We start from the raw sequence: 27,352 nt of genomic DNA on the forward strand, positions 1-27,352 counted from the left end.
CAGTATTAGGTATAGGGCTAGCTAATCATACACATGTAACCATAACTATATATATATATAGTTATGGAAACGTGTTGCTGAAAACACGTTTGCATTTAGTGAATTTTGTATTTAGACAATTCACAAATACAAATCCACCACCAGAGGTCAGTCGAGAAGAACTGTGCTGCTGATACGAAAGAAACATGTTTCTCACCCATCATACTTCTGAAAACCACATGCATCTACACAGACACATTAATCTTGCTTCCTTTTTTCCATCCAAAGCTGCAAAAAAAAAAAAAAAAAAAACTCTAATGTGAAGGTGTTCTATAGGTGTTCTGTAGCCTAACATCCACAACTATTTAACACTTTCAGCATTTCCTGAAGCTCAACTCCAAGTCAGTTTTGTGTTAGACCAACTACAGTTTGATATTACTAAACTTTGTGAAAAATGATGAAAATTTGCATTACAAATAGATTTAAGAAGCTAAATTCATTTATTTTGTTTTCTCCCTACCATAAAATACATTCAGTAACATTAGAATGTAGGCGTACAAATACATATAGACTACAATAATGTAAACATTACAGGCTGTTGTAGATACATTTCATATGGTGATATAAGAATGTTATTAGAGGCCAGGCTTAAACTCTAAAGGGTCCTTGGTCTGAAAAAAGGTTGAAAGCCCCTTGTGTTTGGCCAACTGATCAGCCCTCAAAATCCGTCACTAAATACCACTGTAGTTTCTCTGAATCCCAATCCCAGCTCTACATGGTCAAATCACACAGATAGCTACGTACATACAGTATCTGGAGCGAAAATGGACAGCGTCACTTCCTATTTCCAACACGATATGTATTTGCGGGCAGAAAAGAGAACTAAACTGTGTTATATTTGAAGATTACACTTTCTCAAGTTCAACAGTAGAATACATGACTACAAACCTATGTGATTGAAAACCACACACTGTACGTCAGACACATAAGGACATAAACTGTTTCCAAACTTTCCGTCTGGTTTACAGAGCAATTGTAACACCCCAAAAGAACTGTGTTATTAATGATGTACAGTCTGGGAAAAATCCTGGGCTAGTGACTTGTTTTTGCTATTATTAGGCCTAAGTAAACAATACTTGCCTCATAATTCACATGCTGTTTAGTTTCACAGTCTGAGGAAAGCAGATACAATATGAATCAGTGTCAATACTTTTGTCTTCATATGATTTTTATTTATTTATTTGCTGTAGCATAGCCACCCTTACCAAAAAGTAGTATACTTTAAGTTTATTTTAATAAGTACTTAAGTAAAGTTCAAGTATATTTTGACTTTTTGTAAGTATAAGTCAAGTATACTTAATTGTCATTATAAGTATATATCTTAGAAGTACATAAAGCCCATTTCTGAGAAGTACATAAAAAGTAAACTAAAAGTATACTTTCCTATTTTAATTTAAAATAAGTATACTAATAGCACACTTGAATAAACTTCTTTTTCGTAAGGGCAATCTATAACTTCTGCCAGATGAAACCATGTCCATTCTTTGTATGCTGCCCAGAGTAACCGTATGTTTACCTGTCAAACGGAATCACATTTTGGCATTTATTTTTAAGCATGTTAAAGCGCTAAGATCTGTCCAGTGATGAAAAGCTTCAGTTTTCATTCAGTCTAGTCTTGCTTCTTTTTTTGTCTCATTGCTTTTGGTCTTTTTTTATTATTCAGCCTTTATCAAATTTATAATCTTTCCGTTTACCAGCTTTTCATATAAATCATAGACTGTATAAAAAGGTATAAATGCGCTAATTGATAGACAGACATGAAGCACCTCAAAAAGCCTTTTGATTGGCTAATCTGACAGTGACCTACGTCTGCTTTTTTGTACTGTTTACAGAGACTAGAGCTAGAACTGTTAAAAGTCTGAGTGAATGAGTTCATTCCTTACATTCGTTCAATACTTTTTACCCACAATCCTGTCTGGATTTTGAGTGTACAAATATGTATGGATTCCTCATTCGACCGCTCCAAGCATGTAGACGCATCCGCCATCTTGCAATGGTCAACTTGATGTCATTCAGCATAATAATCAAAGAATAATCAAAGACGCCACAATCCTGCACAGCAGATGGCTGTATTTAAATTTACATTTAAATTCCCGAAGAAACGGGATAAGATTTCACAGATAAGAATTGTGTTTTTAATATTTATTATTAAAGGATTACTCCACCACTTGCATAAACACTGCATCCATGGGGCTGCCATTGTTGTTTCGCAGGATATGTGACGTCAGAGCACGAAACTGGGAGCACATCGATCTAGTACGAGTTAACGGGTGGAAAGTCACGGGTTTGACTGCGGTTCCAGTGCACTTTCACGGGTAGGAGGTTGGAAAAACACAGGTTATGGGTTGCCTGGAACGCGGCATTACTCTTGAGTGTTCACAGATATTCCAATATGGTGGATGGCTTATGTATAGCGTTCCATCCATGGTACAACCGATGTACACTCGCTGAAGCACTATTTCCCACAATTTTTCTATATAAAATAGCTTACAGAACCTGTAGGACAACAAAGGGACACCTGTGGCTACATTTCCACAGATAAAGGTTAAAGATTTTTCAAATGTGCAGAAATCTTGAAACCTGAGCACCTCTGTAAGTGTCAAGAGTGTGAATCATGGCGAAAGATAACAGAATTATTTTTACACAAGTAGAGTAAAAAAAGTCAAAATATAGACCCAAAAGTGTCTTTATTGTGAGGAGGTTACATTAGTAAAAACTTACATAAACAGATCATCATAATTACATGGCCTTAAATAACACATTACAAAAATATTCTGATTCATTTCACGTTCTTCTATAAACTAGTTTCTTCGAGCCATAGGCTGATAATCTGCAATACTTCATCTTTCAGTACAAAACACTCTTTTTAGAAATACATAAGTAAGACAAATGACAGATGAGTCAAAAAGATAAACAATTTAAACAACATACATTCTGGACTGTTTAACCCCATAGCTTTAATATACTGATCAGTTAGGGACAATGCATTTGTCGGTGAGTACAATAATTGCATTCTTTTTTTCTTTAGTTTTGTTCACACTCCACACTTGTCCAGTGCTTCCAAAATGGTTCTGAAGTTGGAGGACGCAGGTCAACATGATTACAAGGTCCCCTGGCTTCCGACGTTCCTGCTGTCAATGATCTTGATGTTCTCCTTTACCCATGGGTCAGTGGGGTTGGCACACACGTAATGACCCTTCACAGTCTTGAACCTGTATTCAGAGAAATTAAGTGCCATCAAACACAAAGGAATTGCTCTGCTGGTCAAATTAGTTCAAACCAGTTTAACCATAACAATATTAATGATTATTTATATTACAGATGTAAAGTTATTAAAAATATTAAATATATAAAAACAACAGATAAAAAAATGGTTTAAATAATAATAACACTACTTTAATTTTTCAGAGATATATTGTTGTGACACTTACAGTACGGCTTCTTTGGGGCACTGCTGGCTTGTCCTGCTGTACTCAACCACTTTTCTGATTGGCACAGGACGGGTTGAAAAGGTAAAACAGCACCTCTGTGGTCCAATACGCATACCTAGATTAAAGAATACACAAGTTTTTGTTAAAACAGTATCCAGCTAGACTGTACGTTGCACAGACTTTAATGAAATATTTTGCATATTTTAAATTGCCTTGTTTTTCAGTATGTTAATATATCTCTCTCCTCCATCTTACCTTCACTGAGGCTAACTGCGCACAGAAGCACCACCACTGCGGAGAGAATGACGAAGCGAGAGGCGGTCATTTTGGCCGTTCTGTTGTATTAGATTGGCTGGATGTACAGAGAGTCTGTTAGAGGTAAAACACTCAAGCTGGCCTTGCTGCTGTGTGGCTCATTGTCCGGGCAGTCAGACTTTATAGAGACTCTTCTGTGAGGGAATATCCCTCTATGGGCGGAATTTGAGGAGGGAGATTTAGGTTTGAATTCACCCACACAGAAAGAAAGTCCGACAGTATCTGCCGTCATCTCACACGTGCTTCTGACCTTCACAAGTCATACTTAGGCAAAGCCTATTTGAGGGACAGCCCTAATAGCAAAGCTTTCACTTCCTCTTTCGCTACGCTGGCTAAAAAACAAAACACAACACTGGAGCACTGAACACAGTGTGCCATTATACTAGAAGGAAATTAGATCCATTAGACTCACGCTCATGCCATTCCAAGCACAAAAGCGTCATCAAAGCATCATGAATTTTGATGAATGTATTTGGTATTACAGAGGGACACAGTTTTGTAAGTTGTACCAAATTTTGTGGATTTTAAACAGAGAAAAACATGAGAACATGAAAATAGTTTGGTCAAAGGTCAGACTGTTAATTTTTGAAAGAACTACACTCTCCCAGTAAATTTTTAAAATACAAGTAAATTATGCAATAAATTACTTCTGCTTTTTACAACAACAATAGCTTAATAAAATTATATTTTATTACTGCTAGTATAAATACTTTAATGGAAAATGTGACAACGTACGTATATGTAACTTGTAATAATAATTATTAACTAAATTAAATTAATTTTATTATTGTTATAATAAATACTTTATAGAAAAAGTGATTGAATGTATGTATATTTAACTTAAAAAAAATACATTAGTTAGCATCTAATTTGATTCCTGTTTTTATTCTATTGCTGTAATAATAATAGTAATTATTATTATTATTATTATTATTATTGTTGTTATTTAACTCAATTAAATTACATTTTATTATTGTTATAATAAATACTTTATTGAAAATGTGATTGAATGTACGTATATGTAACTTAAAACTTTAGTTAGCATCTAATTTGATTTCTGTTTTTGTTCTGTTGCTGTAATAATAATAATAATAATTATTATTATTATTAATATTATTATTTAGCTCAATTAAATTACATTTTTATTATTGTTATAATAAATACTTTTTATAGAAAATGTGATTGAATGTATATAAGACGATGAAAAAGAAGAAGAAATGAACCATATATTATAAACATATACAGTTGAAGTCAAAAGTTTACACACACCTTGCAGAATCTGCAAAATGTTTTGTTATTTTGCATGTATAATTGTGTGACCCCAAAATACATGTTATTGTTTATTTAGTACAGACCTGAATAAGATCATTCACATAAAAGATGTTTACATATAGTCCACAAGAGAAAATAATCATTTCATTTATAAAAACGACCCCGTTCAAAAGTTTGTGATCTTTTATTATGCAAAAATTATACAGTTGTATGTATTATTATGAAAGATCACCACCAGAAGACACCTTTAGAAATTAACTTTTATTATAAAATAATAATAATAATAATAATTTTAATGTCCGCATAACACTAAAACACAACCTTACATTTGTACACATAAACACAACAAACATTTTTGACACAGCTGGTATAAAGAGAAAGATCATTTAAACAAAATAAATATTAGTAATAAAATGTATTCTAGAGTAATAAAAGCAATATAAATCTCCCTACAGAAATGGAAGAATATGAGTAATGCCTTTTCCCATTAAATGAATGAATGCTGAAAAAGATTATGAACAAGATATGTAGACCGTAGTCCTCAGACTGTGTGTTCATCAGTGTTTAATAATAAGGCAGACAAGCGAACACAACCACAAAAACAGACAAAATAACCAAACTAAACTGGGAGAACAAATAGACAGGAACTAATGAGATAATAAATGAGACACCAGGTGAACAAAAGTATTAATCTAACTAACTGAGGAACAAATCTATAGACTTTCTCAATCTGAAAACAAAAGTTCCAGCTAGTTATTACAATGAGGAGGAAGCAAAGTTATTGTGAATGAAATTAATGGTGTTGCGTCATATGTAGTTTTGAAATCACCCACTCAGCCTTTTCTTACATTCATAACTTTCCCAGTGTTCTCTGCTTTTGTATTGTGTCACATTTGCATCTCTGTGTTGTATAGCACTGTAAAGTATATTTTGGTCAAGATCAGCCTTACTAATCTTACATTTAAGGATGTTTTTAAGCACTCAATTGCATCAGAGTAACAACCCAGTAGTTCCTTCACTTTGCATTTGATCCATAATAGATTGCAATAAAATGATTTATCATTGAAGATGTGACTCTGAATAAACACCCATTAAAAGCATATCAAATTTTGTCTTTTTGAAACATTAATAGCCATATAAATTAATTGTATGTTATGAGGATTTGCATAAGTGTGTGTGTTGTTGTTCTTTTGCTCACTTTATCAACATGGCCGCTCACCCAGGCAGTCTCCGGATCTACACAGATCTCTTTCCCTGCAATTGTCTTAAATCTGAAGGGAAAAACACATAAACATGATTTAAGTCAAAGAAAAAGGGCAGCTTTTCATTTGTAGTTAGCGTCTGGTACAGATGCTGCTGGTTCAGTAGTAAGACACCACTCATTTCACAGGACTCTTCACATTAGTGATCTCTACACAGCACTTAGGCACGGCGCCAGAATTTTTCCCCTACCGGTGCTAAGGGGGGGCTAGACCAATATGTGGGGGGGCTGAGAAAATAAATGATTTGATGACGTCAGAGTTACTTCATAAAGAAATGGGGCTAAACCGGGGCTATAAAAAATTCTGACTCACCCCCCCCCCCCCCCCCCCCCCCGGCGTAGCGTCGTCACTGCTTAGATTGTGCCACCCCAGTTGCAAGGATAGCTGAAATATGAAGATATGCAAAATATCACAAATCAATATTCATGGAAAAAATTATGAGAACTAAGTTTTCAAGAAGATTAGAAGCTGTTATATCTATATTTTTAAATCACCAAATGCAACAAATGAAACCAAAACTTCCATAAATATTCTGAAAACAATACATTTTGTCTTATTTCCAAATGAAAAAGAGCACTGCTTGAAGTCATATGCACAGAGCAGAAGAGCACCAGAAACAGCACAGGCTACACAGTTACAAAAATCATTAATAAAATAGTATTTAACATTTTCATTACATTTATTTGAGTGTCCCTTTTTACCCCAATCAGTCTCATTTAGAATCAATGGCATCAAAAATATTCACATTCTATTTCCTCTACACTTGATTACATTCACATTGTTTTTTTTTAGTTAATATTTAAATGCTTAACAGATCTGGTATTAACAAGTATCTCAATATTATTCAATTTAACTTTATTTCACATATTACAGTTTTTCTCAGTTGCTTTGATACATTTCTCAAATCATCTTTGACATTTACAAACCAGCAAGTGCATTTCTCAAGACAATTAGATGTAGAGGGGAGTCTCTGGAAATTTCTAAAGATCCATCTGGAGATCTACAAGATCCTTTTAGAAACTCACAAGACAACATGAGCTTCTCAGAAACTTTCTGTACATTTTCTTTTTTGTTTTGGATACAATTATAATGCAAACCGTCCATTGCTAACTGTAATCTTGTAATCCTTGTAATCTAACAATGGACACGAATTTTTAGCATGATTTTATCATCTGTGATACTTTGGGAAAACTTTGCATGTATTCCAGCATAATTTCATCTTTTATCTTTGTCATTGAATGTCTATGAGACTGAAAACGTCCACCATTAGATGCCAGTTTATGACTGCAGGACAGTACCATCAAAGACATGTATCAAAAGTATATCAAAAGCTATATACTGTAAATAAGTGTTTACATGAGAAGAGTAATGTGCTGCTAAAACAGATTTGTTTTTAGTCAAATTTAGAAAATTCATGATAGTCTGAGATATGAAAAACGAATGCTGTGTTTCTTCATAATAACACACACATTGTTTTTTATAGTATACGGGGACATCTCCATATAATGTTTTATACTGTGCAAACTGTATTTTCTATCACCCTACACCTAAACCTACCCCTCATAGAAACACATTGTGCTTTCTTCGATTTAAAAAAAAAAAAAAAAAAAAAACACCATTTAGCATATTTAAGCCTTTTGAATACCAAGGACAGAGAGAGTGTCCTCATAAATCACCTTCACACTGTAATACCTGTCATACCCATGTCATTATGCAAATTTGTGTCCTCAAACCACATGCACACACACACTTTAATAACATTTAATATACCTGTATGGAATAGAGAATCATTTTTTTTTATTTTTTTTTTATCATTGATATAATTTATTAAAACAACTGAACCCAATCACATAAATGATTCTGTAAAAATAAAATACTTTATATACATTGGAAATAACACAAAGTTTGAATATACAATATGAAATGCACAGTTCAAATAGAAACAGTGTAGCTACTTTTGGACTGTTGTACTTTTGTCCACTTTATCAATATAGCTCTTCAACCAGGTGCTCTCTGGATCAACACAGAACTCTCTCCCTGCTTTTGTCTGAAACCTGATGGGAAAGACACAAAAATAAGATTCAGGTCAACGTTTTTTTTTTGTTTTTTTTTTTTTTAATGGAGTGTTTTACAGGTTGACTTTATAGTTTGAAAATGACATAATGGTGATGATACTCACACAATAGCGCGTCAGCTGCTGCTGGTCCAGGAGTAAGACTTCACCAGTTTCACAGGAATCTTCACAACAGTGAACTCTTCTCCACAACACTTACTGTATATTGTGCTGAACCAACTGAAATGACAGATAAATTGTGGAGAAATAAGACAAAAGGTTTCAATTTGATCATGTCGCCATATTTTAAATCACCAAAAGCAACAAATGAAACTGACATAATAATCTGAAAACAATACATTTTGTCTTAAATGTCTAAAAATAAAATAATAAAGAGCCCTCACCACTTGAAGTCATCTGCACAGAGCAGAAGATCACCAGGAACAGCAAACACATCAGGCTTCTCATTCTTCAAGATGTTTCTTCACAATGACATAAAGAATCAAAAGGAAGTTCCAGAGCTTCAAGCTTTCTGTTACACAGTTACAAAAGCATGAATAAAATAGTATTTAACATCTTCAAATCATGAATTTCAGTGTCCCTTTTTACCCCAATCAGTCTAATTTAGAATCATCAGTATCAAAAATAATCAAATTCTCTTGCCTCTACATTTCATTACATTCACATTGCCTTTTTTTAGTTTATATTTGAATGCTTAACAGATCTGGTATTAACAAGTATTCAGTATTAAATTCAACTATAATACACATATTACAGTTTTTCTCAGTCGCTTTAGTACATTTCTCAATTCATCGTTAATATTTGCAAACCAGCAAGTGCATTTCTCAAGACAATTCGTACAAACAGCATCACACAATGGGTTACCAAAATCCTTAGTTCTTCTCTCAAAAGATACAAAGGACACAGTCGGCATCTTACAACTGAAACACAAATAAAACCCTTCAAGTCTGTGCACCAGGAACAACACAGACATCAGGCTTCTCATTCTTCAAGATGTTTCTTCACAATGACAGAAAGAATCAGAAGTTCTGCAGAGCTTGAAGATCTCAGAGCTGATGTGTTTAGACGTATTCCTCGTAAAGACATTCAGATAGACCCATTTCTGAGTATCAGCATTACATGAGAGTAGTTTTTAGCTCCTCCTTTTTCTGCTTTATCAGTCAGAGTACTTTTGTTTCAGATTCACTGAAAACATGTTTCAGGAAAACACACAGCTTCCTCTTTTCAGGCCTGTCAAGCTCAGCATTAAATGAACAAAAGCAAAATATTTTATGATAAAATTTTAATTGCGCTGTAACCAAATATCAGGTGCTTAAAAACTTAAAGGGATAGTTTACCCAAAAATGAAAACATTTGGTGGTTGCCATTGACTTCCATAGTATAGGGGAAAAAAATACTATGAAAGTCAATGGCAACTGTTTTATTACCAGCAATCTTCAAAATATCATCTTTTATGTTCAATATAAGAAAGCAATTTATACAGGTTTGGAACAACATGAGGGTGAGTAAATGATGACAGAATATTCATTTTTGGGTGAACTATCCCTTTAAGTACACAACTTAATTAGGGAACAACGAGACACACCTGGACTCAAATGAACAATCAAACACACGGGAACCTGGGTCAGGGCAGGCACATGGAGGGGAAAAACACACAGATACATGTCCATGACCCTGACACTTACTTTCTGTTGTGTGCATCTTTTCTTAAATCCCAAGACCTCACATGTTAGTATTGCATGCCTTGTAGCTCAGCATACATGTGTATTTTTTTATTTTTATTTTTTTTTGCTACAACATGCTATTAATAAATGCATGCTGATGAACTTTTATCATAGTTTATAGTTCTATGGAAACGTTCTTTTTCATCAGTAGTAGCCTATTATTTGTGATTTGAATAAAATATAAATGTCTGTTTTGCTTACATCTATACATACACCTTTCACCTTTTAAGAATAAAAAATAAAGATGGATTCATTGTTATTTGTAAAATGCACAACAACGATAAAACAGTAAAATTCAACACTGCGGTATAATATGCTATTCTATGACATTAGCAATGTAATTGCTACAACATTAGGAAGATTAGACCATTCCTGTCAGAGCAAGCCACCCAACTTCTTGTCCAAGCTCTTGTTCTCTCCAGACTGGACTATTGTAATGCTCTCCTGGCGGGCCTTCCTGCATGTACTATCAAGCCTCTACAACTGATCCAGAATGCAGCAGCGAGGGTTGTCTTCAGTGAGCCAAAAACAGCTCATGTTACTCCTCTCCTCATCAGGTTACACTGCGCCGAAAGAAATTATTATTTCAAGACATGTAAAGCATTTTTGCTCGTTTATGTGGGCTGTCCCAAGCATTGGTTGCAATGCGTTCATTGTCAAACTCTAAACTCAGATTATTTATTTATTTATTTTATAAACAAAATATTTTAGTTTGTTATGTATATTTTTTCATTCCATCAGATAACATTTTAACCTGTCATATGGCCATGTTACAACGTGCCCCTCAGATGTTACAATGTATCCCATCTACGGGGCATGTTGCCACATTTCACTTCCATTTTCTGACGGTAAATTAAGAAAAACGTATATTCAATTCAAGTTTCAATTGAAGAAAGCGGTGGTTGCAACAGTGCGACCGCTCACAAAATTTACTCGGTCGCAGTCTGGAAACCTGCAATTAATAAATGTATTTATTATAAATTATTATTTTTATATGAATAATAATATATATATATAAATAAATATAAGGAAAACTCTCCCACTCGATTTTGTAATATTCTTTAATTTTGTAGTCCATATGAAAAGGTGCATTTCTATTAAAGGCATGTCCATGTGGAGATGGCGAGTCAGCGTCGGCATTCAGCAACCTCATCTTTGCACCCGACACTGACTCAAAAAGCACTAGTTTATTAATAAATAATTGAAATATCTTATTTTCCCCCGCAACGTTCTTAATCACTTTGCCGGTGCTTTGAGGCCATTGCTTTATGCCCGAGCTTGAGCACGGAAGGGTAGCCTACAGTGTGGTTAATGTATTGTTATATTAATCAATGTAATATAACGCGTGACTAGTTGACTAGAAAAATCTTAGTAGAGGGCAGGCCTACTTAGCACAAGGAAGCACTCCATTTTCAAAATAAAATGCTATATTGACATACGAAAAGTGCGACAGCTGCAAATCACGTCGTTATTACGCTGTTATGCATGCGTAAGGAGTCAAATGTATTTTCTGTTTTGTTTATCACCTTAATTAGATTATGAAGAATGATTTGTTGATCTTGTTTTCCTTTTAATACATACCTTCCGCAATATATTTTTCAATTACTTTCAGAAAGTGGTAGGGACAATATCGCCCCGGGCAAAAAGTGGTGGGGACATGTCCCACCCATCTCACCTGCAAATTACGCCTATGGTGATTGTTGTTGGCGTTTTGATCAGGCTAGGCTACTTGTCCGGTCGGGCAAGTAAAATTCTCTTTCACTTGCCCTTTTAAAAAATCCACTTGTCCCTGATAAATGGACAAGCGTTGATGTCGAGCCCTGCGACATGTGTTTAGACTGCTTCAGTAGGCTAGGTCCAATCTTTACGGCTCCTCCGTTGTATTGCGTCAATGGAGAGGTACGTCAGTTATTCCTCGTGTTTTGTCCATTTAATTCATAATTAATGATATTATGCATTGCAGTGAGGTTGATCTCATTTGTGCCCCCCTGAAAAAATGAAATGCCCGTCCGTGAATTTGTGTCTGGTGCCAGGTCTGGGTGAGTCTTTTGTGGAACTGATAGACATTGAGAGTATAGAGACATGTTATTGCTGTGTGTTTTTTAAGGTTATCTTTGAGTTCATTTATGTATTATTATTATTATTATTATTACTTTTTTTTTATTAAGTTATAATGAAAAACTGAACTGTTAACCTATATGACAATGTTTGAAATAAAAATTCTGTGAATCAGTTTAACTGGTGGCTGAATTATTCTAACTTCTCTATTAGACCACAAGTGTCACTAGAGACCAGAAGTGGTTGTGTTTTCTTAGAGCAGGGGTTCTTGCTCCTTTTTCTGCTGGTCCAACATCTTCAGTTATTGCTTTAATCAAACACATTTGAATCAGTTAATCAATGTTTTTGGGTTTATACATGAGTAAGGGGTAAAGGTTTAGCACTTGATATTCGGTGACAGCACAATTCAGATTTGATCACAAATCTTCAGATTTAGTTCATTTTATGCTGAGCTTGACAGACCTGCAAAAGCAGAAGCTGTGTTTTGTTTTGCTGAAGCACATTCTCAGTGAATCTGAAAGAAAATGGTGCTTTCCACATTTTCACATAAATGACAAAGCAAAGGATGAGGAAAAGGAAGAGCTAAAAACAGCTCTCATTCTACAATGTTGATACTCAGAAATGGACTTACATGAATATCTTTATGAGGAATATGTCTCTGACTATGTATATAAGAGGGTGCTCAGACGTTATTCTGGACACAACAGCTCTGAGATCTTCAAGGTCTACAGAACTTCTACAGATTCTTTCTGTCATTGTGAAGAAACATCTTGAAGAATGAGAAGCCTGATGTGTTTGCTGTTCCTGGTGATCTTCTGCTCTGTGCAGATGACTTCAAGCTGTGAGTGCTCTTTTTATTTTTATTTTTGAATGAAGACAAAATGCATTTGTTGCAACTAGTAATTTAAAATATGGCAACATGATCAAACTGAAAACTTTTGTCTTATTTCTCCATATTTCAGCTACCCTTTCAATTGATGGGGCAAACTCAAAGTGTTGTGGAGAGTTCAGTAATGTGAAGATTCCTGTGAAACTGGTGACGTCTTACTACAAGATTGACACTAGCAGCATATGTCCCAGGCGTGCTATTGTGTGAGTATCATCAACATTATCTCATTTCCAAACTGTAAAGTCAATCTGAATGAGATACTCCATTAAGCAAACTTTGATCTAAATCTTATTTTGTCTTTCCTCTCAGGTTTAAGACAATTAAAGGGAGAGAGTTCTGTGTTGATCCAGAGACCCCCTGGGTGAAGAGTCATGTTGCTAAAGTGGACAAAAGAACAACAACTGCTACAAAAGCACAAACTCAGAGTCTCACAGTCTAAAAGAAGCTACACTGTTTCTATTTAAAATGTGCATTTCATATTGTATAATTAAACCTTGTGCTATTTCCGATGTGTATATAAAATATTTTATTTAAAGAATAATTTATGCGATTGGGTTCAGTTGTTTTAATAAATTATCAATGATACAAATATCATAATGTAGTAATGTTTTTATTCACTAGCATACATGTACAATACATTTTATTCAATTGTGTGTATCATGAATAAACAAAGCATTTGTTTTAAATATCAAGGTCAGGCTATCATGCATATTCTATGTCTAAAAACAAATCTGTTGAGGCAGTACATTTCCCTTCTCATGTAAACACTAAAACACTATATACTTAGTGTTAACAAAATTAGTGAAATAAATATTGACAGTATTAGTGTTGCTTTCGTCAACGAGTAAATATCGTCGTCAACGAACCTGACGAAAACGAGACGAGACGCAGCGTAAATGCTGGTCATGTGACGATGACTATAATTAAATGTTGCTATAATGCAATATTGTTGACGAATAAAAACGAGACTAAATGTGATTTACAAAGTTTAAACTATGCTAAAATGTCTCTTCATTTTCGCTGACCAAAACGAGACGAAACGAAATGTTATAACATTATTTTGTCTCGTTTAGTCGCGTTATTATTATTATTTTGGAGAAGGGTCTTGCTGCAGACCATTGGTTTGTTGTGATTCTCTAAATTGCCTGATGACACCTCTCAAAACATGGATTAATGAAGTTTTGGTCGCCGTGAGTTCTTCAAACTTAAACTCAGGTAAGGTATATACTCAGGTATCTCAGCATCGCTAAAATGGGGAACTGACACTGTTGTAACGTGCAGTGTAAGCAAAACGCACAGGGCTTGCGTGAAATTATGCACAAAAGAATTAATAAATACGATGGATTTATAGATTTCTTTTATATCGCGAGCAATTTTGATGTCTGGCCACTGATCTATAATAGAGAATATATATCATATATAGTCATATATAGATCAGTGTGTCTGGCCAATGTTTTTATTTATTTATTTTTTATTTTATTTATTTATTTTTTATTAAGGTATCAAGTTCAATTAAAAAACTTTATGGCACATTTCAACAACTGAACACATATTATTAGTGTTGATACAGCCAAATAGAAAGAAAAAAGATGAAGATAAAAACACCAATTACACCTTAAGATAAAACAGAATAAAACAGGAAAAGAAAAAGAAGGATGAGGGTCTTATTCTAACAACAAAAACAAGTTCAAAGCATATAAGAGTTTCTGGGCGTTCCTGTAATGAAGAGACTTTGCAAATATCTTTAGTTCATTCTTCCATCCGCTGAAGTGGGGTTTAACCTTTAAATACTTACATCTATGAATATAGTATTTGCACAAAGTAATTAGGTTATTTATCAAAAAGTCTAGGATCTTATCCTTCAACAATACTCCAACCTTCATTGAGATCACAGTCAAAGGGTTTATTGATATATGTTTGGAATGAAGCCAGTTTTGAAATTCCAGCCAAAAAGTCTGTACAAGTTCACATTGTAAAAACATATGTTCTACAGTTTCAATATCTTTCTCACAGAACCTGCATGAATTGTTCTCCCAATTTATTGTCTGAATTGAGACTCAATGTGCTGTCATAATTGTTTGTTTGTTTGTTTGTTTGTTTTTTTGATATTGATACGTGTCATAAACCGTAAAAGATTAGTTTATAATTATTTTTCTTATTATTTCTACTAGGTAAAAGTAACAAAGATAAAAGTACAGAAAATATTAACATTACGTACAAAGAGGTAACATAACTTGCAAAGCACCCTTTATACATGTATATAACAATTAATAATACAAAACGAAAGTTTTAACAAAATAAATTAAAAGATGTACTGATTCAAGAAGGTTTAGTGTCCTAAAAGTAATTTTAAGGATCCTAAACCTCACACTGATTATAGTTTTAAGGTCAGGGATGCAGACTAGTCAGCTTTGTCCTGGGCTTCATCATAAACATTGACACGTTGATGTCGATTGTTCCTGTGCTGCTTGAAGGACAGCGATATGTCCTGACCTACAGGTTCAGCCAGGACCACTTGGAGCTTCTCTTCAACTCCATCAGAGCATCCGGTAGGGTTCATCATTTATATTTACCAGCCGCTACACTAAGTGACACAAAGTGTCAGCAAATGCTTGTATTGTTTTCAGTTTGTCGGTCCATATGTTTTAATTTTTTTTCTAAAATGTGTTTTCTGAAGACATACACAGTAACCCTAACCCTAAGACATACACAGTACCTGGAAGTGTCACAAACCATTTTGTTAATTTTTTTTATAAATTGGCAGAATTTATCACCACTGATACAGTCTGAATTGTATGATAATGTCATTCAACTTAATTTATGTGGAAAAATCATTCAGGGGTGGCTAGTTTTAATTTGTTTTAATAAAACATTATAAAGCATGTATTGAATATCTGTGTACTATACTTATATATCTTGTGTTTTTTTTTAAGGTGGCTGGAATAACAACCCTAATGCCAGCCAGTTCAAGTACATCTTTAGGAAGCTGATGGCCTGGTGTGGGGTTGTTAAACCAGCTGTCCCTACCAGCTGTCATCGACACCTCTACAAGCCTGTCAGCTGTAGATATGTCCTCTGCAGCAGGAGGAGAAGATCTTCCATCCCCGTTTGCTGATATTCCTGCACTAGAACATGACCACAGCTACCTTCCCGTCCGCTTCGATTGTCTTGTGGACAACGCTCTTGTGTACATTTCAGGTAAAGGCTGACTGAAAGTCGATTTTGCCTATAACCGATAGTGCCAATTGTCAAATTCTGGGGGAAAACAATCTCAAGATAGTCCAAAAAGAGAAATGTTCCCTTAATTTCCACATGCTTATTAATGATTATTATTATAAATTATGATATTATTATACTAACTCAAATTTCAGGATTTGTTGTGCGACGGGCTCTGAAGCAGCTGTCCTGTGATGTCTGTCACCAGGCTGGCATGGCAGATGCTGCATCTGCCATCAAGGACCAGAGCTACCACCGGCTGACTTTAAAAAACAATGGAGGTCTGGTGATTCCATCGGAAGGCACAGTGAGGGTCACCAGGGCAGCAGAGCGGGCCCATCAAACTGGTAGAGGTTGTGTACATTGTACGGAAGAGGATAGGGTCAGAGGATGTGTTTGTGCTCATGGAGCACATCGGCGAAACGCAGTTTGGCATAGACAGCCACCACCATACGCTCTTAACATTAGTTGTGTCCCTGTTTTTTAAGCTAAGGCTGCACCACATCGCTAAAATGACTAACCTTACCTTACAGAGCAAAAACATGCAACAGAAACTCAATAAAACCATCCTTTTCAAAGGGCATTAGCCCAAGTTATGTTTTTTGGGTCATTTTTTATCTCTGTCCTCCACAGTAGTTCTCTCTACAGGGTGAGGATTTCAACATGCAGCATTTCTTTATGTATATTTGTAAAGGGGAATCTTGTACCTATTTTTTATTGCAAATAAATGTCACTTTTATAATAGTTTAAAAATAGAGACTTTTGTGTAATTATTCAATATTTTGTGTAGTCATTCTATATCAGAACTCCTGACATACAATCCAAATAGTCTACGAGAAACTTCAGAGTACATTTCATTTGAGACCAGGATTATGCTTCTACACCAAGAGGTTGCCACACAGTAAGCCTTTTATTGTCAGTATGCATTTTTGGGTAACCAAAAGTCCTATGGGGAGTTTCCATAGGGTATTTTACAAACCGCATGAGCATACCTTGGCAAATAAATAGTCTAAAGTACTCATATTTCATTCTATATTGATCTGCTTTTGCACACAGCTTCACAAGACCTGGTGCTTGGGCTCAGTTGTGTTTCTAAAGTCATATCAAGTGACCTAGAGGGCTGAAATGTGGTCAGTTGAGATGCTTGTTATCCGGCAGAAACAAAAAACAATATTCTAGCCTCTATAACTCTGTGCCAGTACTTCCGACAATTATTCTGATTGTTTCCTAAGAAAATACAGGGTCTCAGCTTTCTAAAGAGCATTTGATGGTACAGTAGGCAAAAATAGCTGGGAACAGTGATCTCTGAAGTAGGCACAGTGCAATGTCGAGGGGAAAAGCCTAGTAAATGGCCTAACCCTGAAGAAGTTAAAATAAACATAATAATTCAAATTATTTTATTATAATAGTAATATTCATATGATAAAAGTGTATATATATATATATCTATATAATTATGCAGTGTCATAAGTACATCTCTGACATTTATAACAAACCAAACAGTTTGAAAATTGGTAGAAAGTTGAGCAAGTTATGGTTATTTAAAAAGTACATGCACCATTAAAACACAATGTTACAGGTGAGCGAGCTGACTGTCACAAGATGGCCACCAGGTGCAGACGTCATCCTCCATTGGCCAGCAGCGCGGACGAGACATCTAGCCTTTATTATGTATATCTATGGAAAGTGTGGCCCGGACCAACATGGCGGCTGCGTCGCTAATGGAGGTGATGTATTTTCGCTCTTGAGTGCAGCTCCACTCGCTATGTCCCAAATGGTACACTCTGGACATGTGGAGTTCCTCAGAGTCCACACTTTGGTGACGTCATGTAGTGCAGACCTATAGGGCCCTTGGCGCAAGTCCACGAGGGTGCATTGAGAGGTATTTTTGGGACAGACTCGATCGTCATGCCGGAAATAACGGTCTGGTTGTTTTTTGACAGGAGCTGCAGGTTCGGGGGAATATGCTGCCTATGTTCCATTTGAACTAAGATTACAATTTTAACACATAATAAACATGTGCGTGAGTTTCAGATGAATTTACAGTTTTAAATATAAATACTAGGTTTACATATGACTCAGTAAAGCCCTGACATTCGGTTCTATTTATTTAATGAATCATAATGCGATCGTCTTATTCAACGCGTTATTATTATGTTTGAGATATCAACCACTGGTCGATGACCATAATGTTTGTATAAACTGTAGGTAACAACTGGTAAAATGTACACCTAGGTCTTAAAAACCGTAATGATACCTACACTTAAATATTTTCTTCTCAGCCATGTCATCAATTGTTCTTGAGCGAAATCTCCTCCCATCCGTTGTCTGATTGGCATTTTGCAAGGATTCCTGGGTAGTTAAAGTGTGCGGAGCTTGCATCTATGCGGGCTTCGCGGAAGACCGCTTTAAGGGTACAAAGGGGGCACTGCTGAGCACACTTCAGAGCATTAAAATGCTGAATGGGACGGTCTACGGACTCGTAGACTCTGCGAGCACGCGCAATTTAAGTCCACTAGACCGAAAGTCCATATGAAGTGCGCCATTTGGGACAGGGCCAAAGTCTCCAGCCAGAACCTCTTGTTATTTTGCAGTATTTCTGTTTCCTGTGTCTCACGTCAGAGGCTGCATCAGGTCGCACTGTGCAGACGCAGGTGACGTCACTTCCTCAAGCCCCACTCGCAGCATTATTTAGAAGACGACAACAAACATCAATGGGTTGTACACTCCCGATATAGTGCACTTTATAGGGGATATGGAGCAGTTTTGGATACAGCTCTAATCTCTGTAAATAGCACAAAAGCTATTTATAGAGATGAGAAATGAGTTTATTCCTTACATTCATTTAATCCTTTTTATGCAGATGCAGTGCGCCATTTGGGACAGCAATCAAAGGGCTTTCTGAGGTGCTTTATGCATGTCAATCAGTTAGCGCATTTATATGAAAAGCAGGTAAACGGAAAGATTATAAATTCGATAGTTTGGACAGTTTATCATCAATGACGTTTTAACCATAATAAAGGCTGAATAAAATAAAAAAGACCAAAAGCAACGAGACAAAAAAGAAGCAAGACTGTAGTAAAACCGAAGGTTTTCATCAATGGACAGATCTTAGCGCTTTAATATGCTTAAAAATAAATGCCGGAATGTGATTTCGCTCGTGATGTGGGATTGGGATTCAGGATTAGTTTCTGAGAAACTACAGTGGTATTTAGTGACGGATTTTGAGGGCTGATCAGTTGGCCTAACACAAGGGCTTTCAACCTTTTTCAGACCAAGGACCCTTTAGAGTTTAAGCCTGGCATCTAATAACATTCTTATATCACCATATGAATGTATCTACAACAGCCTACTTATATATATATATATATATATATATTATATATATATATATATATATATATATATATATATATATATATATATATATATATATTATTTTTTTTTTTTTTTTTTTTTTTTTTTTTTTTTTTTTTGTGTCCGTTTAGGGCTACTGTACAAACATGGTGGTGACGGCGACGTCCTCACAACGTTCTGTGTTTGCTGGGTTCCATGTAAGGGGACCCGCGGTGTTAGTAGATATGTTTATTTAGATATGTGTTTATAAAAATATGAAGGTTGTTTTATATATTATATTGCATTTCTGTAAATAGATTGTTGTAAATATTATACATTGCACCTTTAACAAAAAGAGCCCTTATCACTTGAGGTAATCTGCACAGAGTAGAAAAATGCAAGAAACAGCACAGGCTACACAGTTACAAAATCATAAATAAAATAGTACTTAATAGCACTTAACACTTTCATTTCATTTATTTCATAGTCCCTTTTTACCCCAATCAGTTTCATTTAAAATAATCTGTATCAAAAATATTCAAATTCTATTGCCTTTACACTTGATTACATTCACATTGCCTTTTTTTAGTTCATATTTGAATGATTAACAGATCTGGTATTAACAAGTATTTCAATATTATTCAATTCAACTATATTTCACATATTACAGTTTTTCTCAGTTGCTTACATTTCACAAATCATCTTTGACATTTACAAACCAGCAAGTGCATTTCTCAAAATAATTAGTAAAGGGGAGTCTCTGGAAATTTCTAAAGATCCATCTGGAGATCTACAAGGTCCTTTTAGAAACTCACAAGACAACATGAGTTTCTCAGAAACTTTCTGTACATTTTCTTTTTTGTTTTGGATACAATTATAATGCATACCGTCCATTGCTAATTGTAATCTTGTAATCCTTGTAATCTAACAATGGACAAGAATTTTTAGCATGGTTTTATCATCTGTAATACTTTGGGAAAACTTTGCATGTATTCCAGCATAATTTCATATTTTATCTTTGTCATTGAAAGTCTATCAGACTGAAAACTTCACATTAGATGCCAGTATATGACTGCAGGACAGTACCATCAAAGACATGTATCAAAAGTATTTTAAAAGCTATATACTGTAAACAAGTGTTTACATGAGAAGAGTAATGTGCTGCTAAAACAGATTTGTTTTTAGTCCAAATGTAGAAAATTCATGATAGTCTGAGATATGAAAAATTAATGTTATGTTTCTTCATAATAACACACACACATTGTTTTTTATAGTATAAGGGGACTCTCCATAGGTGTAATGTTTTATACTGTGCAAACTGTATTTTCTATTGTCCTACACCTAAAACTACCCCTCATAGAACACATTGTGCTTCCTTCGATTTCAAAATAAAATAAAATAAATAAATAATTAAATAAAAAACACCATTTAGCATATTTTATCCTTTTGAATAACAAGGGCACAGAGAGTGTCCTCATAAATCACCTTCACATTGTAATACCTCATTATGCAAATTTGTGTCCTCAAACCAAACATGCCCACACACACACACACACACACACCACACACACACACACACACACTTTAATAACATTTAATATAACTGTATGGAATAGAGAGTAAAACGTTACTATATTATGATAATTTTGTCATTGTCATATATATTTTATTAAAACAACTGAACCCAATCTCATAAATTATTCTCATAAATTATTCTGTAAAAATAAAATACTTTATATACGTACACTGGAAATAACACAAAGTTTGAATATACAATATGAAATGCACAGTTCAAATAGAAACAGTGTTGCTTCTTTTAGACTGTTTTTCTTTTGTCCACTTTAGCAATATGACTCTTCACCCAGGGGGTCTCTGGATCAACACAGAACTCTCTCCCTGCTTTTGTCTGAAATCTGATGGGAAAGACACAGAAATAAGATTTAGGTCAAAGTTTGTTTGTTTGTTTGTTTGTTTGTTTTTAATGGAATGTCTTTACAGATTGACTTTACAGTTTGAAAATGAGATAATGTTGATGACACTCACACAATAGCGCGTCTGGCACAGCTGCTGCTGGTCCAGTAGTAAGACGTCACCAGTTTCACAGGAATCTTCACATCAGTGAACTCTTCTCCACAACACTTAGATTGTGCTGAATCAATTGAAATGACAGCTAAAATGTGGAGAAATGAGACAAAAGGTTTCAATTTGATCATGTCACAACATTTTAAATCACCAAATGCAATAAATGAAAGTGTCATAAAAATTCTAAAAAAACAATATATGCAACAAATGAAACTGAAATTTTAATTTTTAAAGTGATCTCACTGCTTGAAGTCATCTGCACAGAGCAGAAGATCACAAGGAACAACAAACACATCAGGCTTCTCATTCTTTAATGATCTTTCTTCACACTCATGCAATGAATCAAAAGGAAGTTCCTTAGAGCTTCAAGCTTTCTGTTACACAGTTACAAAATAATGAATAAAATAGTACTTAACATTTTAATTTCAGTGTCCCTTTTTACCCCCAATCAGTCTCATTTAGAATCATCAGTATCAAAAATATCTTGCACAACAAGTATAACAGCATCTGGTATTCAGTATTCAATTCAGCTATTTCACATATTACATTTACAAACCAGCAAGTGCATTTCTCAAGACAATTCATATAAACAGCATCACACAATGGGTTACCAAATTGCTCAAAATCCTTAGTTGTTCTCTCAAAAGTAAATATTTATATCAACGAATGTATCAGTGCCATCAGAATGGCAAGTCATTTTTAATGAACAAGATGCTTAGCCATGTTATAATAGTGTACTCTGACAGTATTTTTCTGATGTAAACTGTTGCAGTGTTTTGATACCAAAAATTGCACAAGGCTGCACTTTTTTTCTATATTGCATACATAACAGATCATTGACTACCTCACCAATGCCACTGTTTATATTTACGATCTATCACAATAGTCAAAGTATCATTCTATTTTAAATGGTTTAATTTTTATTTTATGGAGTTCACCTGTAAGCGTAATAACAGGAGAAAATGAAGAAGCAGGAGAATCGCGTCCGCTCTGTCAAAGCTCTTCTCGTGTATAAAGCTGGTGCATAAATCACTCATTTATTTTCATCTTATATGATCATGCCAAAATAAACTAACCTTTGTATTGTCCATACAAAAGTCACAGTCAGCATTTCTCAACTGAAACACAAATAAAACCCTTCAAGTCTGTGCACTAGGAACAACACGGACATCAGCTTCTCATTCTTCAAGATGTTTCTTCACAATGACAGAAAGAATCAGAAGTTCTGCAGAGGTTGAAGATCTCAGAGCTGATGTGTTTAGACGTATTCCTCGTAAAGACATTCAGATAGACCCATTTCTGAGTATCATGAGTAGTTTTTAACTCCTCCTTTTTTCTGCTTTATCAGTCATGTGAAAATGTTCAGAGTACTTTTGTTTCTGATTCACTGAAAACATGTTTCAGGAAAACACACAGCTTCCTCTTTTCAGGCATGTCAAGCTCAGCATTAAATGAACAAAAGCAAAAGATTTTATGATAAAATCTGAATTGCGCTGTCATAAAATATCAGGTGCTTAACTTTGTCCCTTTCCTCACAAGTAAACCCAAAGACTTTGATTAACTGATTCAGTTGTGTTTAATTAAAGCACTAAACTTAAAATGTTGGACCACTGGAAACAAGATTAGAACCACTTCTCTAAGAATACAAAACCACCTCTTAGTTTTCTAGTTACACTTGTTGGTCTAATAGAGAAGTTAGAATAATTCAGCCACCAGTTAAACTGATTCACAGAATTAAAATATGCAAATATGAGGGGAAAAGGGCAGCTTTACATTTGCAGTTAGTGACACTTAAAACATTGTGATACTTAAAGGTTTCCATTCACAATTAAATTTTATTTTGAGTCTGACTAAAATAGTAATTTGTCTTTTTAAAATGGCATGTAATCATTTTAGTCTAACTGAAATCATTTCAGTCCATTTTGTTTTTACAGTAGAGGTTTAGATGTGACTGTGGACTGTGATACTCTGAGGTAGTAGCTATTAGAGATGGTGTGGATTTAGTGGGTGCTGAGCTTTTGACATTTTTCAAACCTGTGACAATCTTACACACTTACAGTCACGATACACTGATGGAAGGAATGATGGAGACATGGATAACATGAACAGTATTTAATAGGAGAATCACAGGTGTAACAGCCACAACAGGAACAGGGGAAAGCACACTTAATCCAACACGTAAACCCAACAAACACAGACTGAACAGACTCGAACTTAAAGGGATAGTTTACCCAAAAATGAAAAACATTTGGTGGTTGCCATTGACTTCCATAGTATAGGGGAAAAAAATACTATGAAAGTCAATGGCAACTGTTTGATTACCAACATTCTTCATAATATCTTCTTTTATATTCAGCAGAAGAAAGAAACTCACAGCTTTGGAAGAACGTAAGGGTGAGTAAATGATGACAGAATTTTCATTTTTGGGTGAACTATCCCTTTAAGTACACAACTTAATTAGGGAACAACAAGAAACAACTGGAATGAACCTGGGTCAGGGCAGGCACATGGAGGGGAAAAACACACAGATACATGTCCATAACCCTGACACTTACTGTCTGTTGTGTGCATGTTTTCTTAAATCCCAAGACCTCACATGTTAGTATTGCATGCCTTGTAGCTCAGCATGTGTATTTTTTATTGATTTATTTATTAGATTTTTTTTTTTTGCATTACCCATTATCAAAGTGTCCTGTAATATTGACTTTTAAATAAAAAAATATAAAACATTTAAATGAAAAGTTTCAAAATGCTTTCATACTGTATGAAAAAAAAACTGATAGTAGCTGAAGTATCACATATCAGAAAAAAAATCATGAATCTGTTTGTTCATGCATTTTTTTTTTTTCTTGAGAAAATCACAAATATTGGTATCTGTCAGACACATCTACAAGTCTTTCTGAAGTCTGTGTCAAGTCTGAAGTCTTTAAGCTGGAGTCCGAAGTCAAGTCTTAAGTCTTTAAGTCAAGGGTGAAGGCTTCATTAATTGTTGCAAATAAATTCTCATCCTTAAAAATCCTATTTACAAGGTTGTATTTTAAAGACAAGATATGTTCCAGAGATATTACTAGGATTCTAGTTCAACTTGTCTTCCTCTACTCTTATACATAGGCACAATCCAAGATGCAAAAATACATGAACAATTATTAATTTGAGGAGGCCTGCTCATATTCAAAATCATCTGTAACACCATGCTGAAGCCATTAGATGCTAATTCGAATTAGATCTCACATTAGATCTAATTCGAAATTTAATTAATCACAAATCAAGAGAATATGTCCCCCAAAAGTTCATTCAAAACATTATTGTGCTCGATAAGTAAAGCATTGAATAGACATTACAAAAAGTAACTTTGTCACTATGTGAGTATGTGGAAAGTACTTTTCTTTCAGATTCACTAAAAAAAGCATTTCAGAAAAACAACATATGGCTTTGTCTTTTTTATGATCATATCAAAGCGAATAATTTTGTTTTCACCAAAATGTAGGTGCTAAATCTTGTCCCTATACTCACATGTAAACACAAAGACCTCGATTAACTTTACGGTGTGCTCTCCGTTTTTAAATTTAAGATGATTGACCACCAGAAACAGGACTTGGAACCTCTGCTCTAAGAAAACCAATTCTTTCTTTCTAGTAACGTTTTAGTCCAGTTTAGCTGTTTTACAGAACTAAAATATCCAAACATAACAACAGGAAATGCACAGCTTTTCTTTCACAGTTAGTGGCATTAAGAAAAAAAGTGTGATCTACTTGTGATTTACATTCATTTAAAATGTTTTTTTTTTTTTTTTTTTTTTTAGTCAGAGTAAAGCATTATGTGTCTGGAAATGTACTGTAATATCAATATAAATTATTTAGTACGTATTATCTAACATAACTTGGGCAAACATTTTCACATGATATTTTGTGTTGCCTACTTTCATCAGTAGGTGGCAGTAATGGAGTATTAAATGGAGCAGTATTAGGTATAGGGCTAGCTGATCATACATATGTAACCATAACTAATATGTGTGTGTGTGTGTGTGTGTGTGTGTGTGTGTGTGTGTGTGTGTGTGTGTGTGTGTGTGTGTGTGTGTGTGTGTGTGTGTGTGTGTGTGTGTGTGTGTGTGTGTGTGTGTGTGTGTGTTAAGATGGAAACGTGTTTGCTAAAAAAAAAAAACGTTTGCATTTAGTGAATTTAGTATTTAGACAATTCACAAATAAAATTCCACCACCAGAGGTCAGTCGAGAAGAACTCAACTGAAACCAACTTTAAAAACTTTGGATTCAGATAGGTCTAGAGTCTGTGCTGCTGATACGAAAGAAACAACATGTTTCTCACCCATCATACTTCTGAAAACCACATGCATCTACACAGACACATTAATCTTGCTTCCTTTTTCCCCCAAAACTGAAATCCAATCTAATGTGAAGGTGTTCTGTTTGCATACAAACTGTAGCCAAAGCTGTAGCCTAATATCCACAACTATTTAACACTTTCAGCATTTCCTGAAGCTCGACTCCAAGTCAGTTTTGTGTTAGACCAACTACAGTTTGATATTAAACTAAAGTTTGTGAAAAATGATGAAAATATGCATTACAAATAAATTTAAGAAGCTAAAATTCATTTAAATATTTTGCTTTCTGCCTACCATAGAATGCATTCAGTAACATTAGAATATAGGCGTACAAATACATATAGACTACAATAATGTAAACATTACAGGCTGTTGTAGATACATTCATATGGTGATATAAGAATGTTATTAGAGGCCAGGCTTAAACTCTAAAGGGTCCTTGGTCTGAAAAAGGTTGAAAGCCCTTGTGTTAGGTCAACTGATCAGCCCTCAAAATCCGTCAGTAAATACCACTGTAGTTTCTCTGAATCACAATCCCACCTCTACAAGGTCAAATCACACAGATAGCTACGTACATACAGTATCTGGAGCGAAAATGGACAGCGTCACTTCCTATTTCCAACATGACGTATCTGTGGGCAGAAAAGAGAACTAAACTGTGTTATATTTGAAGATTACACTTTCAACAATAGAATACACAACCACAAACCTATGTGATTGAAAACACCACACACTGTACATCAGATGCATAAGGTCATAAACTGTTTCCAAACTTTCCGTCTGGATTACAGAGCAATTTTAACACCCCAAAAGAACTGCGTTATTAATGATGTACAGTCTGGGAAAAATTCTGGGCTAGTGACTTGTTTTTGCTATTATTAGGCCTAAGTAAACAATGCTTGCCTCATAATTCACATGCTGTTTAGTTTCACAGTCTGAGGGAAGCAGATACAATATGAATCAGTGTCAATACTTTTTGTCTTTGTATAATTTTTATTTATTTATTTGCTGTAGCATAGCCAATCTATAACTTCTTCCAGATGAAACCATGCCCATTCTTTGTACACTGCCCAGAGTAACCGTATGTTTACCTGTCAAGCGGAATCACATTTTGGCATTTACTTTTAAGCATGTTAAAGCGCTAAGATCTGTCCAGTGATGAAAAGCTTCAGTTTTCACTCAGTCTCGTCTTGCTTCTTTTTTTGTCTCATTGCTTTTGGTCTTTTTTTTTTTTTTTTTCAGCCTTTATCAAATTTATATTCTTTCTGTTTACCGGCTTTTCATATAAATCATAGACTGTATAAAAAGGTATAAA

At 34.7% G+C, this 27,352-nt stretch overlaps 3 protein-coding genes across 4 annotated transcripts; 1 reads left to right on the forward strand and 2 right to left on the reverse strand.

The window, feature by feature from the left end:
* Nucleotides 1-2,709: 2,709 nt before the first annotated feature.
* Nucleotides 2,710-3,947, reverse strand: LOC122142521 (monocyte chemotactic protein 1B-like). Its single transcript, XM_042753668.1, has 3 exons — nt 3,726-3,947; nt 3,471-3,585; nt 2,710-3,251 (listed from the first exon to the last, which is right to left on the reverse strand). The coding sequence occupies exons 1-3, from the start codon at nt 3,793-3,795 to the stop codon at nt 3,140-3,142; spliced, it is 297 nt and encodes a 98-aa protein (XP_042609602.1). The 5' UTR covers nt 3,796-3,947; the 3' UTR covers nt 2,710-3,139.
* Nucleotides 3,948-8,122: 4,175 nt separating this feature from the next.
* Nucleotides 8,123-22,888, reverse strand: LOC109086524 (C-C motif chemokine 4-like). Of its 2 annotated transcripts, none has more exons than XM_042753669.1 (4): nt 22,637-22,888; nt 21,942-22,072; nt 21,660-21,786; nt 8,123-8,373 (listed from the first exon to the last, which is right to left on the reverse strand). In XM_042753669.1, the coding sequence occupies exons 2-4, from the start codon at nt 22,003-22,005 to the stop codon at nt 8,271-8,273; spliced, it is 294 nt and encodes a 97-aa protein (XP_042609603.1). In that variant the 5' UTR covers nt 22,006-22,072; nt 22,637-22,888; the 3' UTR covers nt 8,123-8,270. The 2 variants fall into 2 exon arrangements, with proteins under 2 accessions (XP_042609603.1, XP_042609604.1); XM_042753670.1 differs by lacking the exon at nt 8,123-8,373 and adding an exon at nt 21,258-21,529 and having other exon boundaries at nt 22,637-22,863.
* On the forward strand, nt 12,863-13,658 carry LOC109086523 (monocyte chemotactic protein 1B-like). The gene is made up of 3 exons (XM_019100863.2): nt 12,863-13,016; nt 13,138-13,267; nt 13,374-13,658. The coding sequence occupies exons 1-3, from the start codon at nt 12,953-12,955 to the stop codon at nt 13,501-13,503; spliced, it is 324 nt and encodes a 107-aa protein (XP_018956408.1). The 5' UTR covers nt 12,863-12,952; the 3' UTR covers nt 13,504-13,658.
* Nucleotides 22,889-27,352: the final 4,464 nt, after the last annotated feature.

This window comes from Cyprinus carpio, chromosome B25 (assembly GCF_018340385.1).
Source record: "Cyprinus carpio isolate SPL01 chromosome B25, ASM1834038v1, whole genome shotgun sequence".
In the NCBI taxonomy this organism is placed as follows: domain Eukaryota; kingdom Metazoa; phylum Chordata; class Actinopteri; order Cypriniformes; family Cyprinidae; genus Cyprinus; species Cyprinus carpio.